The 16972-nt window shown below is 41.3% G+C and overlaps 1 protein-coding gene across 1 annotated transcript; it reads left to right on the top strand.

Annotated features, from left to right (window-relative positions):
- The first annotated feature begins 292 nt into the window (after window positions 1-292).
- map1lc3b (microtubule-associated protein 1 light chain 3 beta) lies at window positions 293-15134 on the top strand. The gene is made up of 4 exons (XM_030096568.1): window positions 293-514; window positions 4965-5020; window positions 13257-13363; window positions 13512-15134. Exons 1-4 carry the CDS (start codon window positions 475-477, stop codon window positions 13681-13683), a joined length of 375 nt encoding a protein of 124 aa, XP_029952428.1. The 5' UTR covers window positions 293-474; the 3' UTR covers window positions 13684-15134.
- The last annotated feature ends 1838 nt before the right edge of the window (window positions 15135-16972 follow it).

Genomic DNA, 16972 nt, shown 5'->3' with positions numbered 1-16972 from the left:
GAACATTAGCGATATAACAAACATGAACTTACATAAAGTGAAAGTAAGGCTACAGAATCATGGAGAAGAGGGAAAAGTTTAGTAATCAAGCTAACTTTAGTGATGTCTTTACTCCTTAGCTATTTCATCTTGTATTTCTTTTTCATTTATCAGTCTTTCCGTATTATTTTGTCCAATTTAAGTTTTTATTCCCTCTTTGAGTTACTTTACGTAAGTCTGTGTGCGTGGTGACGTCACGGGTCAGCTGACCGGTTTGTTTTGCTGGCTCGAGCTCGTCCTGATAAACACAGAGGGAGGAAGCGACGACGTCAGTGATCTGCTGCTCTGCTCCGTCACTCTTGTTATTAGTACTGTTTTAACCGGCCACACTTTTATAAAACCGTTTCTACTTTTTTTTATTTTTCAAACTTTAGCTTTGACAACAGCCGCTACCTCCGTGTTTACCCGCTGCCAGCTGGCCGACTTTGACGCAATATGCCGACAGAAAAAACCTTCAAACAAAGAAGGACCTTCGGTAAGTCCCTGCGCTGCTCCTTCGAGAACATTTTTACTCTCGTATCTTTCAGATTTAATACACGAAGTCACTGTTTCGCCGTAATCTATGCAACGTAAATATGTACGTGTCAAATAAGCAGTTGATTATTCTCCTAGCAGCGAGTATTAGTATTGCCGAGCTGTGTCAGAGGATTTATCCCAACACCAAAACACGTCCTGAAGCCTGTGCTCGTTTAAAAGGAGGCCAGGCGGCGTAAACAGAACGCCAAGACGGGATAAAACAGGCTCTCGGTGTTTCCTGTGTGCAGGCCCGACTCTCGTCTTCTGTGTTTACTTGTGTCGGAGCTGTAGGGGAAAAAAACAAAGTGGTGTCGAAATGCAGGGCAGACAGAAAAGGAGAGCTGCAGGATTGGGGGATGGGACACAGTGTGGAGGAGGGGGGACAAAATGGGACCTTAACATGTGAAGTTTGCTCTCTTTTCTTGCTTTCTCATTGTTTGTCTCCGTGCTTTTTAGCCTCCAGACAAAGCGAAAGACAAGGCCTTTTTTAAAAAAATCGCCTTGCTTTCCTTATTTAGTCAAAACGTGATGTTTTTTAGCGTAAAGTTTAAACATGGTGTTTGTACCTTAGTTGAAGTCACAAACAGTTCACCAGGTTCACATGTTGACTTGTTTTATCGTCGAATGTAAGTTAATGTTTTCTGGCCTCAATGGCGCGTGAACACTTCAGTAAATACAAACACTGTAAGCCCACAAAATGGATACAAGGTGTGATTCAGAAAGGTTTAAACAGCCGAAATTACACAAATTTAGTTGAAATGTAAAGGTCCTCTCAGCACGTGGATGTTTAAATTTAGACAAATGTTACCATATTAGGTTTATGTTCTTCCAATTAGTTGACAACTTTTATTAAGGATGATTTTTTGTTGTTGTTTTGTTAGAATGAAGTGGAGATATTTGAGCATATGATGTTGTTTAGTATCTTTTGTGAACCCTGTTAATTTGGGGGAAAGTAGACAGTTTGTAAATATGTTTGATATTTCTTGTGCTTTCATGCAAACAATGGCCTTAATATGGGCTGGTTTTAATTTTTCTTATAAGCTAGTAAGAATTCCCTTCCTTGCTTTGTTTTCATATTTTTGTCATACTTTGTTGTTTTTCCACAGGGTAGTATAGAACCTATTCTGTGTTGTGGTCTTAAAATATCAAACTCATTTGAATTGGTTTAGTTGTTTATACAACTTCCACAGGAAATAGGTTATTCTCCCTGCTCTCAGTACAGCTTTGAAATGTATAGAAATAGACAACATTATAAGCAAATAACACGGCTGTTGAGCCTTTGAAGTTTTGGGGAAGTGTGCTGTGCATAGTTTGTTTTTTCCAAGGGAACCAAACCCAAACTGCCTGACATGACGGAGCCTGAGCATGTCCGCTTAAACCCTGGAAATGTATTTCCCAGTATGACTAAAAGTAACTGACTCCAGCGTCACGTTATTGGTCCACATTTACACAACCAGACCACGTGCGGCCCTGTCTGGGCAGGGAAGCAACGAATCACATGTGCACGTGTTTTGTTTTGTTTTTTTTAAATATTGTGAACAGAATAGTTCCATACATGATATATTTTTTTTAAACTTCAATAACACAGTAATGACCGCACAGCTGGCTCTTCTTCTTGTGTGAATGTACAGCATGAACAGCGTCTCAGATACAGTTTTGTGTAGTTTTTAAAGAGGGATCGTGTTCATCAAATGGCACTACAGTGTGTTTGTTTTATCTGTGTGTCACTGGAATCTATGTACACTACTGTCTTGGTACTCATGTATTTTGGTGACTTCATTGCATTGTGACTCGGCTTGTCTGACTCATATAGTTGAATTTCATGGTGGAAAATATACAAAGCAGAGCTTACTTATATGTGCAGTTTGTCAGGAAACGAGTCAGAAAAAGGCCATTTCATGATAGTGAGAAGAAAAAAAAAAACCCACAGGGTGTTCAGGTCAACCTCTTCCGATCACTTCTTTGTAAGCTATTATTTCTTGATGTTTATTGAAAACTGATGACTCACTGAGTTTTTTTTTGGGTCACTCAGCCATCATAAGAGACTGACACACACACACACACACACCCCTTCCCTTTTCCTTCCTTAGATTGTATTTGTTCTAGTTTTAACATGACATGTTTTTGATTTGTTCGCCTTGTAAAATCAGTGGATTCACATGTGACTTGTCTGAGCAAACATTTCTTAGTTGTGGGTCACAAGACTGAACGGCCAGTGATCAGAACCCTCAGTTGACTCTGACAGCTGACACAACCAAGTGATCTCCGGCCTGGAGTCAAATAGCCGCGTGGTTTATGGACTTGCTCGGATCTTTTCAAACATCCCTGTTCTGAGTGACGTGATGTAACCATGGGTATCAAGACTCAGAGTGAACCTGTTTTGCTGGATGTTGTCAGTTCAAAGTGCCGCAGGTGTAACTTGTCCTCATGTATTTTGACCCATATATTGTCTCGGGTGGCAGGACAGGGCCTGACAGTTTGCTTGTTAATTAAGTACAAGTTCCCCAATTTAAAAAAAGAAATAAATTCAATCGAATAACACCATCTCGAGTTTAGACCACAAATCCAAACACGGATAAAAATGTATTTAGTTTAGTTTATATTTAATAGTCAGTATTTTCACATTTTGTCATTTTGACCATCAAAACAAAGGAAAACAAAGCATTCGTAACCTATTATACTCTTCTAGCGTATAGCAAAATGTTCAATTAATGTACAAGTAATGAAACGGCAAGGAAGTAATTGTGTACTGTTTTTAGTGATTAAGATATTGGTGACTATGGTTTGTATCTGAGAACACATTTTATTTGAAAATTAGTGTGTTATAATTTTTATTGGATAATCTGCTAATCCACTTAGGAACAATGCTAATACACCCTGAGTGGATTTTAGGAAAGCCCATTAGGTTTTTACACAGGACTTCTACTTCACTAAGCAGTTAGTTAAATTGTTCCTGGATGTATTTGTGACCCCCTCAATATAGAAGTGAAGACTATAATCGTCTCGTTTTTGAGGTAAAACGTATCTTTCCAAACCTGTTGAACCACATGCCATTTGGGCAAACGCGCAGCGTCACGAGGTAATAACCAAATACATTAACAAGATGGTTGATTTGACCACAGTGTGCCAGTGGAACAGAGGCTCTTTCTATTTTGTTTGCAATAGTTTTAATAAGTAATTTTTCATACATTTGGGCAAGGACATTCCATTCTTGTTCAGTCAACTAAAAAAGCCACAGTTATAACAATAGAAACCAAAGGAAATGTTTTATTGGATCTCCTAGTTTCACAGGGCGTCTCCTCTGCACCATCACCGACACCAGCCTCATCCTGTGGCGGTTATGAAGCATAAATCAGTTAATGGATGAAAATGTCTGTCAAATCTGGAACACGCCCTTGACTACCACAAAATACACACAAACGTTAGGATATCTGTATCCATTTTCAGCTCTCGTAATAATTTAATGTAGTTTCATTTGATATAATTTTATAGAAAAAAAAAATCCTTCTGTTTGGCTTTTCTACATCCTTGTCAAGGCAGTGTCTCATTACATATTCTGATTTCTCTGACTGCTCTCACTTCATAAAGCTTAAATAACAAACCATCCCAGGGCAAAAATGACTGCTGCTGCTCTCTAAAAGATTCAAGGGTAGGAAATCTGCTTCAGTCCAGAACTCCTTCATTTGGCTCCTTTAGGTCAGAGGACTGGAACCAGGACTATAAATTGTATTTACACTATTAAAATTTTTAACATAAAAAAATGTCATTAGAGTAGTGCTCGTGCCCACCAGGACTACTGGGTTCACAGCAATGTTTTTTTTTTTTCTCAGATCAGATATAGAGAGGTTGTTTGCTTGTTTTTTTGTTTGTTTTTTTTTTTGTTTTTTTTTTTTGAGGGCCTCTGATACAAAAGGTTGGGAATCGTTGCTCTGAATTGGGGCTCAAACTTTCCACATCTTAAAATTCGCCTGGTGCTGTGATAGATCTTTCACTTTTGAAATCAAGATAACGCAACCTGATAAAGTTACGTGTATTTTCGATTTCTGGACAAACAGAAGGTTCATCCTGTTATCTGTTATCACTGATGGAGGAGCAGGAGAAAACAGCCTTGTCCTACTTCCCTGAGCAGTTCATCTGGGGATCATTTTCTCATGAATTTTGGTCTTAGATAATCAACAAATTCAATCTGGCTGTGACTAGCTGGAAAACATTTTCATTGTAATTGGCAATGTCCATTTGAAAGAAGAAGAAGTAGGATTGAAGATTCAGCTGCATGAATTGTCCGTTCACACACCTTATCTCCACTTCGACTCCGCTGAGGGGTGTCTTGTTTTACTGCTTTATTTTTTATCTAACTTGTGCTTCAACACCTGGTTTTTGTCTCTCTCTCTCTGTTATCTTCCTCGCAGAGCAACGAGTAGAAGATGTGCGACTGATCCGAGAGCAGCACCCCAACAAGATACCGGTGAGTTCAAGAGCACGATCGAAAGTAACTTTTTAAGTGAGGGTTTCGGAGTGTGAAGTGCACAACGACACGTGGGAACGTGAGACGACTTCCTGCAGCAGAAAAAAAGTTACCGCATGTTTCCTGGTGTGACTGAGTCACATCTCCAGTGTGTGATTCCATTAATATGATGCTTCTTCATTTTGTCTCTGCTTTGACTGAGTTTTTATCAAACAATTACCTCAGACAAGCATTTTGCGTGTGCGTTTGTGTCAAGTGATGTACTCAGTATGTTATTACGCAATGTCCATTATAATAAGAAAACTACTGTGAATTGAAAAAAATAGTAAAATGGATTTTTTTTTTCCAATTTCAATAAATCTAAATGTTTGGAATGAAGTTATTATTTTGAATAACAACATTGATATTAAAGGCAATTAAAATACAATTATTTAGAAAACTAGAGTATTTCTCAACAGATTTGATTGTGATTATAGCAATACAACATGAAAATATCTATTTAATTTATATCTGTATAAACTGCATAAAAGATGTGTGCAATTTAAAGGGGAAAAAAAAGATTCTGCTTTGCACCACTTCTTTGTCTGCAGCCCTCACAGTGCTCTGTTTCTCGTCTGTGCTGCTGCCTTTGCTAATAACCCAACCAGCTAGCCGTCGCCTAGCAACCGCTTATAAACAGGCACGCACCTCATGTTTCACCTGCTCGGTTTTGTCATTTGGAGGTAGAGTATCGGCACGGCTCTCCATCTGCCACGCCGCATGATACTTCATTCCATCTGCAGTGTGTGTGTGTGTGTATGCTTCCCGTTTGCCTCCCTGAGGGCTTTAAACTGCTGTGTAAGCACCGAGACCAGAGGCAGATACACTGTGTCACTGTAATGTAACTCCACCCAGACTGAAGACGGGCACGGACCCACTGTAGCTCTGCTTCACCGAACATTTCTCTGAATACCCACACCAGGACTACTTGACGTCTGCAAATCATCAAACATCAGAAATCATCCAAATGTGATCAAGCAACAGCTCACTATTATCACTGTGGATTATCAAAAAGTGTTTAAGTTTACCATTATGTCCAAATATGACATGAAATTTAATGTGCAGACAGTGTGTGACTGTTTTAATTGCCCTGAAACTCAATTTAAATTGCCATTTGATATAATATTAATGGAATTCCAATATAGAGAAACAGTGGAAAACTTAGTTATTGGGCAATTCTAAGTTTGTATCGGTAACGTAAGATGGAAAGAGAACCAAATGATTTTTCTTGTTGCGTAACAGTAAATGATTTGGTGTGACGAGGGGAGATTTAACAGGCGCTTCGTCCTATAAATCAGGCGGTCGATCTTGAATTGGTTTTCAGAGAACTGTATAATCTGGGTTGAAACTCACACTTCACCATTTTAACACTGTCTTGAACAAAGTAACTTTTCAACAAAATGAGGCTAACTAGAGAAAAATGTGACTTCTGGTGGCCAAAAATAGAAACACTATATACCATTTGGAAAAAAACTAGTGTTTGTTTTACATGTCTACCTTCACAGAGTCACTGATGCTTTCTCTCACTATAGAAACATCTTTTCTTTCATTTTTCACAATGTTCAGATGGTGCCTATGAGATTCAGCACCAGCAGTCAGAAATGGCCTTTAGACGGCCGTGGAGGCCTTGAAGATGGTCGCATTAGCTGCGGCAGCTGACTGAAGGGGGGACTGGGGGTCGTTAGTGACCGCCTCTGTTAATGGATCAGTGTTTGGAAACAAAGAACCTCTTTGGGACAGAAAGCTGGCTGCTGTGGAGAAGGAAGCTCAGAAAATGTTCCCCGGTATGTCAATAAGCCCACACCCGCTAAAACCAAATCAATATGACAGCAACAGTAAAATACTTTATTAGATCTTGGGAGTTTTATTTATTTAACCTTTATTTAACCAGGAGAATCCCATTGAGATTAAAAACCTCTTTTTCAAGGGAGTCCTGGCCAAGAGGCAGCAAAGTTACAACTGTTGCAATAAAAACATCAAAAAAAATCCATAACAAATTACATAAAACAATTACAATTTAAAGATTCCATTTCAAGTGCTTTCAGTCTGGCTTTGAATTTGTTCAATGGGATAAGCTCAGTTAATCTCCAGTTTTTCTGTAACGTATTCCATGTAGTGGGAGCAGAGTGGATGAAAGCTCTTTTCCCCAGTTCTGTTCTTGCAAAAGGAACACAGAGCAACAAATGATCATTTGAACGCAAGCCGTAAGAATCAACACTTCTTTGTGTGATTAAGTTACATATGTAGGAGGGCAGTAGACCAAGCATGGCCTTGTAGATAAAAATGTACCAATGTCCCAACCTCCTGGTGGACAAGGGCGGCCATCCCACACGACAATACAAATCACAATGATGAGTCAGAGCTCTGCAGTTGGTAATAAACCTCAATGATGCATGATAAACAGTGTCAATCTTCCGAAGACATTGAGCTGAGGCATTCATGTACAGCAGGTCTCCATAATCTAAAACTGATAAAAATGTTGCAGTGACAAGCCGCTTTTTCACATTGAAAGAAAAACAAAATTTATTTCTGAAGAAAAAGCCCAATTTGAGTTTCAGTTTCTTCACAAGATTTTCAATGTGTGGCTTGAAGGAGAGGCCCTCATCAAGCAAGACACCAAGATACTTGTACACATGAACCACTTCTATGACATGTCCCTCAAGCGTAAGCACTGGCGGGACAGTTTGAAGCACCTTCTTATTGTTTGAGAACAACATCAGTTTAGTCTTGTCAGTGTTGAGGACTAACTTTAGCTGCAGAAGTGCGTTCTGGACCACATTAAAAGCTTTCTGCAAGGATTCAACAGCTTTAGTCGGGGTTGGTCCATAACAGTAAATAATTGTGTCATCGGCATAAAAGTGCATATTAGCATCTGACACATTGAGACCCAAATCATTAATGTACATTATAAACAAGAGGGGTCCCAGTATTGAGCCCTGTGGCACCCCTTTGTGGACACTCATAAAGTCAGAACAAAACCCTTCATATTTAATGCACTGAGTCCTGTCACTCAGATAATTTGCAAACCAGGACACTGCATGATCAGACAAACCAAAATGATGAAGCCTTTGCTTTAAAACAGTATGATCCACCATGTCAAAAGCTTTTGACAAATCAATAAAAAGTGAAGCACAGCACTGCTTGTTGTCAAGAGCAACGATTATATCATTAATCACTTTGGTGGCAGCAGTGATAGTACTGTGCCTTTTCCTAAAGCCTGACTGCAACTTTGAGATAAGTTCATTAGAATCTAAAAAATCTTTGAGTTGATCACATACAAGAGATTCAAGAACTTTCGACAGGGTACACAAGTTAGATATTGGCCTATAATTGGTTAAAACTGCAGGGTCACCCCCTTTCAACAAGGGAATAACAAAAGCTGACTTCCAAACTGATGGAATTTCTTTGTTTTCAATTGAAAGATTATAAAGCATTGCAAGTGGTTGTGCTACAAAATCAGCTGCCAATTTCAAAAAATAGGGCTCTATCAGGTCTGGTCCAGGGGGTTTCTTGTGATCTAGTTCTTTGAGGGCTTTATGCACTTGCTGCACAGTAAAAGGTGCAAAACTAAAAAGGTCTCCAGAAAACACTGGATGGTCTGTGCTGGGAGACAAAGAGGCAACTCCTGAAGAATCAAACAAGGAACCAGAGGATACAAAATGCTTATTAAAGCAGTTTAAAACCTCAGCTCTATCATAAACTGGGACTGAATCCTTTAGAACAAATTGTGGAAAAGCCTGAGAACTTTTGTTTAGAGATAGAGACTTAATCACTTTCCAAAATTTCTGTGGATTATTAAGATTCTCAGTTGTAACAGACAAGTAGTACTCTGATTTAGCTTTTTTGATGAGGGAAGTGCATTTATTTCTTAGCTGCCGGAAAACGGACCAATCGGTGGCAAAATCACTTCTTCTGGCTTTGGCCCATGCCATGTTTCGCTGATGGATAATGTCTGACAACTCTGGAGAGAACCAAGGATTTTCTCTTCCCTTCACTCTGATTTTCTTAATAGGAGCATGTTTGTTTATGATTTTCACCAAATTTTCCTTGAAGAAAGACCAGGCTAATTCCACATCTGGCAACAGACCTATATGACCCCAGTTCACCAGAGATAAATCATGATGAAAAGCTTGTACATTAAATCTTTTTAGGATTCTCTTACAAACAATGCGTGGATTACATTTAGGGATTTTAGTATTCCTGCAAGCAGCAACAACACAGTGATCACTCAAATCATTGCAGAAGACACCCAATGATGAGAATTTGTGAGGAACATTTGTTAAAATTAAATCGATCAAAGTAGACTTGTCAGGATTTTTAAGATTTGGCCTTGTAGGCATGTTGACCAGCTGGGTAAGATTAGCAGAGTCACAAAAGGATTTAAATTCATCAGACACAGAAGTTAACCAGTCCCAATTCATATCTCCAGCGATTAGAAGTTCATTATAATTTAATTTAGAGAGAAGCTGCTTTAAAGATATTAATGCTTCTTTGTTTGCAGATGGAGGCCTATAACACCCAACGACAGTTAAGGAGAATGACTTGGCTATTTCCACATTAAGAGCTAAAAATTCCAGTTGCTTACAAATAGACTCTGACAAAACAATGGAAGTATAAAATCTTGCTTTAACATAAATGGCTGTGCCACCACCTTTCTTGGGCCTGTCAGAACGATAAACATTATAGCCAGGTATGTTAATGTCATCATCAGTGATAGATTTAGTCAACCAAGTTTCAGAAATTATCACCACATCTGCATTTGTTGAATTAACCCAAATTCTTACCATGTCCATTTTGGACAATAAGCTGCGCACATTAAGATGAATAAATTTCAAACCAGACATTGATTCAAACTCAGCAGGGGTCTGAACACAACGCAGCTCAGGTCCAGGGTTTGGTTGTACATTCCCAGATAAAAGTAAAAGTAGAACAATCATCAGACTGCGTTTTATGTTAGCTTTAGAGGCAGTCTTTTCATAAGATGAAGCCATGTGATGCCTTTTATCAAGTGACAGAGTAAGATCATATATAGCAAGAAAACTCTGAAGTTTAGGTAAACACCATGGAAGCTCTGACCACAAATGTAAGGCCCAGTTCAAATGAGTCAGTAATTGCTCAGGATTCCCGGCAGTAATAGAGCTTGTGCCCCCATGGCATACATCCCACATGCTCACAACCGTGGCAGAGGAATTCACCCTGGAACTATCAACCAGTCCCAGGTCCCAGGCAGCCCACAAGCACAACAAAGTTCTAAAAAGGATCATCTTCAGTTTCCACATGTCAAGGTTATAAATTGAAAACAACGCAAACCTTGGTTAACTAGTAGCCAGCAGACTCCCACGCTCCAGATGGATGCAGCAGGCCCAGGCTGGCCAGCCTCGCTCCACAGCAGGCCCAGGCCGGCTAGCCCTGCTCCAGATGGATGTAGCAGGCTCAGGCTGGTTAGCCTAGCTCCAGATGGATGCAGCAGGCTCAGGCTGGTTAGCCTAGCTCCAGATGGATGTAGCAGGCTCAGGCTGATTAGCCTAGCTCCAGATGGATGTAGCAGGCTCAGGCTGATTAGCCTAGCTCCAGATGGATGTAGCAGGCTCAGGCTGATTAGCCTAGCTCCAGATGGATGCAGCAGGCTCAGGCTGGTTAGCCTAGCTCCAGATGGATGTAGCAGGCTCAGGCTGATTAGCCTAGCTCCAGATGGATGTAGCAGGCTCAGGCTGATTAGCCTAGCTCCAGATGGATGTAGCAGGCTCAGGCTGGTTAGCCTAGCTCCAGATGGATGTAGCAGGCTGAGGCTGGCTAGCCTAGCTCCAGATGGATGTAGCAGGCTCAGGCTGGTTAGCCTAGCTCCAGATGGATGTAGCAGGCTCAGGCTGGTTAGCCTAGCTCCAGATGGATGTAGCAGGCTCAGGCTGGTTAGCCTAGCTCCAGATGGATGTAGCAGGCTGAGGCTGGCTAGCCTAGCTCCACAGCAGGCTCAGGCCGGCTAGCCCTGCTCCAGATGGATGTAGCAGGCTGAGGCTGGTTAGCCTAGCTCCAGATGGATGTAGCAGGCTGAGGCTGGCTAGCCTCGCTCCACAGCAGGCCCAGGCCGGCTAGCCCTGCTCCAGATGTATGTAGCAGGCTCAGGCTGGTTAGCCCAGCTCCAGATGGATGTAGCAGGCTCAGGCTGGTTAGCCCAGCTCCAGATGGATGTAGCAGGCTCAGGCTGGTTAGCCCAGCTCCAGATGGATGTAGCAGGCTCAGGCTGGTCAGTCTGGTTCCAGATGGATGAGGCAGGCTCAGGCTGGTTAGCCCAGCTCCAGATGGATGTAGCAGGCTCAGGCTGGTCAGTCTGGTTCCAGATGGATGAGGCAGGCTCAGGCTGGTTAGCCCAGCTCCAGATGGATGTAGCAGGCTCAGGCTGGTCAGTCTGGTTCCAGATGGATGTAGCAGGCTCAGGCTGGTTAGCCCAGCTCCAGATGGATGTAGCAGGCTCAGGCTGGTCAGTCTGGTTCCAGATGGATGAGGCAGGCTCAGGCTGGTTAGCCCAGCTCCAGATGGATACAGGCTCAGGCTAGTCAGCCAAGCTCCAGATGGATGTAGCAAGCCCAGGCTGGTCAGCCGAGTTCCAAAGGAGTGCAGCAGGCTCAGGCCGGTTAGCGCAGCTCCAGATCGATGCAGCAGGCACAGGCTGGTTAGCCTAGCTCCAGGCCCAGGCAGGTTAGCCCAAGGTTCAGCAGATGAGGTAGTCCTTATAAGGTCCTTTTACTTCAATGAAAAGTCCACAATTTCCTAAAATATTATGATTTCATTAAAAAAAAACGGAAACTTCAACATTTAAAAAACTTAAAATGCAGTAGAATCCATTTAAAACCTTCTTAAGCTCAGAATAGCTCTGAGCAGAAAACAAACATGCTGCCACCTTGCCGCCATCTTGGATCACATTAAGTTAAGATTTATCTTGACTTATCTTGATTTATCTTGAGTTATCTTGATATAGGAAATTTGAGTAATACACATAGATTTCTTTCCGGTACTGTGATGCCTTTGTGCACGTATGCATGCTAATCGGATTTATTTCACTCAATGAGGAACTTCATTATCTGCTCATTTGATCATTGGTCGAACAAAAAGGAGCTGCTATATTTAAGAAAAGGAGACCAGACATTGTGGAACAACAGAAAGTTCAAGTGAAGTCCCAAATCCAAGTCAGAAATCAAACAGCTTAAAAAAACCATGATTGCAGATGAAATGACTGTCCGCTCTTCAAACTCAGACCTCATTTTCTGCCGTTTTGTGTTTGTTTGGCCTGAGCTGCAGCTTTTCTTCCTCCTCCTTTGTTCTGTTGTGTTTGGTGTGAGGACAAAGGCTGCCCACACTCGCCCCTCTGGACCCGTGACTGCTGCTGTTTTCCCAACATCTTCACTGCCTTTGTTCGGCCTCGTTGTTCAGCGACATCTGCCGAATGTGGTTACAAGAGGCGAGCCGACGCGAGGGAAGACGGCGAGCGCACGCCGACGGACGTTAATGGCTTCTGATCGATTTGCTGCCGAAGTTAAAAGCAGCTCCGGATCATTAGGAGGAATGAGTTACTGCATTAATCAATATGAGTAAATCTGAGTCTCTCAGAGCGCCACAATGTCATTTGATTATTAACTATGATATAATTCCAAAACTAGTCTTGTTAGTTATAAATGTCGATGATCCTGTTAATTTTTTCCAACATTTGTTCAAATAGGTTTGCACAATTTTCTAGGTAAAAATATACAAATTAAATAGAAAATTTCAAAAATATTTGAATAAGAAATTCCCAAGCAGACTGCAAACTCCCATCACCATCGAACATAAGGAGCCTCTGAGCAGAAGTGCAGTCGTTAATCAGCCTGGTCACATAATGAGCTTTTAGCTCCGACCTCAATTTGTGGAGAAGTCCGCAGCAGAAGCCGAGCATCGCCACAGCTATTGGCAGGTTATCCACTCAAAAATTCACAGTCATGCTGGGAAGTTGCATCCACAAGGACAATCCTCCCAACTGGAAGAGTTTCCTCTCCTCTCCATCTGATATGTGCAGCTAATGTTGCCTTTTTCCTTTTTTTTTTGTGTGTGTGTTCTAACTATTGATCGTGGACTCGGGTTTCATCTGTCAGAACACGGGGTTCAGAAACGCAGCGTCTGTGAAACGGGAGGAAGTGACTCATGCTGCTGCGTTTGTGTCCTGCAGGTGATCATTGAGAGATACAAAGGAGAGAAGCAGCTCCCCATCCTGGATAAGACCAAGTTCCTGGTGCCCGACCACGTCAACATGAGCGAGCTCATCAAGATCATCAGGTAGCGCTTCTGTTTTTCCGTCACACGTATTTTTTCGTACCACTAGTCTGTCAAAACTTACATCAACCCAGTGTCTTTTTTTTTTTTTTTTTTTTTTTTTTTTAACATTGTTTTGACTCCTGTTGCACGTCTCCTCTCCGCCCACCAGGAGGCGCCTCCAGCTGAACTCCAACCAGGCTTTCTTCCTCCTGGTCAACGGCCACAGCATGGTGTCCGTGTCCGCCGCCATCTCCGAGGTGTACGAGCGCGAGCGCGACCAGGACGGCTTCCTCTACATGGTGTACGCCTCCCAGGAGACCTTCGGCTCGGCCGCCCAGTGAACGGCCCGGCTCCTCGGCTCGTCCTCCATCTGGCCCCCCACCCCCAACAGCGATCGGACAATTGTAGTTTCTAGCCTCCGCCCTCCTCGTGTCTCCTGCCACACACCTTTAGTCTTAACGGTAAAAGTTCAACACGAAACAGTAAATTTCTGGCCTTCTCTCAGCTCGGATTAGTTCAGATTGCCGTGTTACAGCAGATAGACGGTGTGTGTGTGTGTGTGTTGTAGCATTTCACCAACAGAGTCGATCAGAAGAGCAGAGTTTAGGTAGGAACCCCCCCCCCAGCTCAGGCCGGTAGAGTCTGTCCGTGTGGCTTCATGTCGTGCTCTCTGGTCGCGCCCCGCCCGCTGTCGTCTCGGTGTTGTGGTCTCCTCGCCTGTGTTTGCGTTCATGTGTAGAAACACTTGAGGTCGTTCCCGAATCGTCCCTCCGGTGGTGAGGCTCCACCGTAGAGTTCCTGGGTTCACGTTTTGAAACGGAGAGCTTTTATTAGAGATTTTTTTTTTTATTATTAATGAAGTCGAGACGATCCCCGATGAGCGCGTTGCTGCTGTGCGTCTCGTCACATTCCCACCACGGTTCCTCCCTCCCCCGCCTCGCAGCCTGAAGCATCTTCACTGTAATGAGCAAGAAAAAATAAAAAAAGTTAGGCGACCGCTTTGCTAATAAATGGATGATTGTAGTTTGCATAACGAAAAGAGAACGCCTTGGTGTACAGATAAAGATGTTGAATATTAAAGAGTTGAGAGTGTAGCCAAGTTGATTTTGGACACACTAAGAAGAGGAGCTGTGTGGTCTGATTGCATGCGTGAGTGAGAGGACGATGGTGTTTCTCGAAGTGTAGATATGAGGAGAGGGAGGCCTGCAAGTCACCATCGTCCCGGTTGTTTTGTTTTGTTGTTTTTTTTTTTTAATTGAGTTTTTCTGAAGTTGATTAAAGTGTGGTTGAGTGCAGGATGAAGAGGAATTTCCCCCCCGAGCTGTCAGGATGGAAACTCTCTCGCGCCTGCCTCGTCTTTTCTTCACTTTTATTTAAGGGCTGTACTCTTAAATAACTTTACCTGACTGTAGATGACTCGTCACCTTCTCCGTGCCGCCGTTGCTTCTCTTCCTCCTTCGCCGTCTTCTTCTCCACATATCGAGATTTAGCTGCTCTATATCGCAGTATTTTATCATTTTGTTTTCCTTTTTATTATTTAACGTGATTTTTACATCATTGTACAACACGTCTTGACTCTTGGCTGTCTGCAGGATGTAAAGGTGACTTTCTCTTTGTTTTTATCGGAGCAGTTGACTGTGTGTTTGTTACAGAGGGGTGGAGCATTTGTGTCTTTTGCCATTGTCTTCTCCGCCTGCCCCTCTGTTCCACCCACACTCGGCAATATCACACAGCCCACCTTTATGTATTTATGTTGGTATTTTGTAAAGAATAAAAGGAGAGGAAATATGCAGGAAGAAGTCTACATGTTTTTATTTCCACTAACACCATACATTCCGTTATAATGAATATATGTGTGTGAAAAGAGAGCTTGGTAAGCGTTGTGACGAATTTGCACAGAGGAGACGAACAGCTGATCCCTTCATTCACCCATCTGCAGTCATTAAAAGACGGATGTCTCTAGTCCGGCTCCGACACCCACCGTCTAATCCTCTAATCAAGAAACATGTGAGACGCTTCGCCGTCGCGTCCTGCTGTTAAGACGTGTGAATAGACTTTAAAGGACAACACTCCAAATCACCATCAACTAGTTTTTGTATTTATTACAAATCAAATGACAGTAATGATGTTCAGCAGCTCTATTTCTCACTTATTGGTCACGTTTACACCAGTTACAAGAGGGTTTGTTAACACCATCGGGGGGAAAAGAGGCTTCTCGAAGGTCATAAGATGTAATAATTGCAGAGACGAGATAACAGCTGAAGCTGGTGGCAATCAGTTACTTTTTCAATTATTGGTCTATTGAATGAAATAAGTGTAACAAAAATGTCTTAATTGGTGAGGATGAGGTATATTTTTTGTGGGGGAAAAAACATTATATTCTGTCAATCCTTTTTGGATTGCTTTGATCTTGTTACAGGTGTGAGTGCAGATCAATTCAACCCTGACAGTAATAACTATTTACTAATTAAAAAAAAAAAAAAAAAATTAGTTTGAAGCTCAGACATTTAGAATTAATGTTCCTCTTTTTCAGACAGAAAACAACCGCTTTCAAATGAAAATGAATCAAATTGGATTTCTGGTAAAAGGTCAAAGCTGAACGGTCAACTATTTGAAATAGATTTACAGAGATTTATTTGGAAACCCAAACCCGATGACAAGTTCAATATTTGCACAACATGAAAAATGTTTTGCAGGCATTTTCATAATATAAGTCAATTATTTGTCAGACTTTATGTATGTTTTCATTACACTAATAAAACTTAAAATACTATTTAGTGAATTTTAAATTTAGAAATTAATCTGAAATACAAAACATCCAAAGATTGCTTAGATTTCCCTCTTTTTTCTTCCTTTTTTTACACCTAAAGAACTGAACTCTGGTTCAAACTGTATCAATAACCATCTCTAATCAATTCAAAAGAAATTCAGGCTCACAGTCGGTTAAGATTTTGGAACCCAAGTTCAGTGAGGTTCTTTATCTTTAATTGGAAATGTGAACTCAGTTTAAATCAAATAATATCAAGACCAAGAATGAAAAGAAATTCGATTTTCTTTTCAAATAATTAAAAAACAAAAAAAATTTTGTTTTTAAATATAATTTATCATGAACCTCCAGAAGGGGGCGGCATTTCTTCATTTCTTGATGTTCATTTTTAACACAATCTGCTCAGATATTCAAACAAAAACAACAGAAGGACTGAAAGGCAGATTCAGACAATATTTTATTATTAAAACAAGTTTCTCAACTTTTAGATCAACAATTCTTGTTTTAAAACACAACAAACAGTATAAAATCTGACCAACAAACAAAATGAGTAAATACAAACCGAGTTCAAACGGATGCCTTGAAAAGCAAACCTGTGAAGCCACGTGCATGCTGGAGCATCGGCTCCTCCTGAGGCTGAAGAACCTCCAAAATACAACCTCAAATAAAATGTGGTGTATCGATTGTGAAGAAAGCCGTTTGTTGTAGAAAAAAGTTATTTTTCTTTTTATAAGAAGACAGTTGCGCTGATGGAGCTGAATGTAGAGACACAAAAGCTTTCTGCTGACTTAGAAAAACAAACAAACAGAGAAATTCTTAAACATTCTAAATCTGAAGTATTTACTATTTTAAATGAACACGAC

This window comes from Salarias fasciatus, chromosome 7, assembly GCF_902148845.1.
Source record: "Salarias fasciatus chromosome 7, fSalaFa1.1, whole genome shotgun sequence".
Taxonomy (NCBI): domain Eukaryota; kingdom Metazoa; phylum Chordata; class Actinopteri; order Blenniiformes; family Blenniidae; genus Salarias; species Salarias fasciatus.
Note: the sequence above shows the minus strand (reverse complement) of the source record. Positions and strands in the feature narration are given on the sequence as shown.

Coding starts and splice junctions, on each gene's coding strand:
- map1lc3b (XM_030096568.1), top strand. CDS start 475: ATGCCGACAGAAAAAACCTTCAAACAAAGAAGGACCTTCG. Junction 515..4,964: donor CAAACAAAGAAGGACCTTCG/GTAAGTCCCTGC, acceptor TCTTCCTCGCAG/AGCAACGAGTAGAAGATGTG. Junction 13,364..13,511: donor GAGCTCATCAAGATCATCAG/GTAGCGCTTCTG, acceptor TCCGCCCACCAG/GAGGCGCCTCCAGCTGAACT.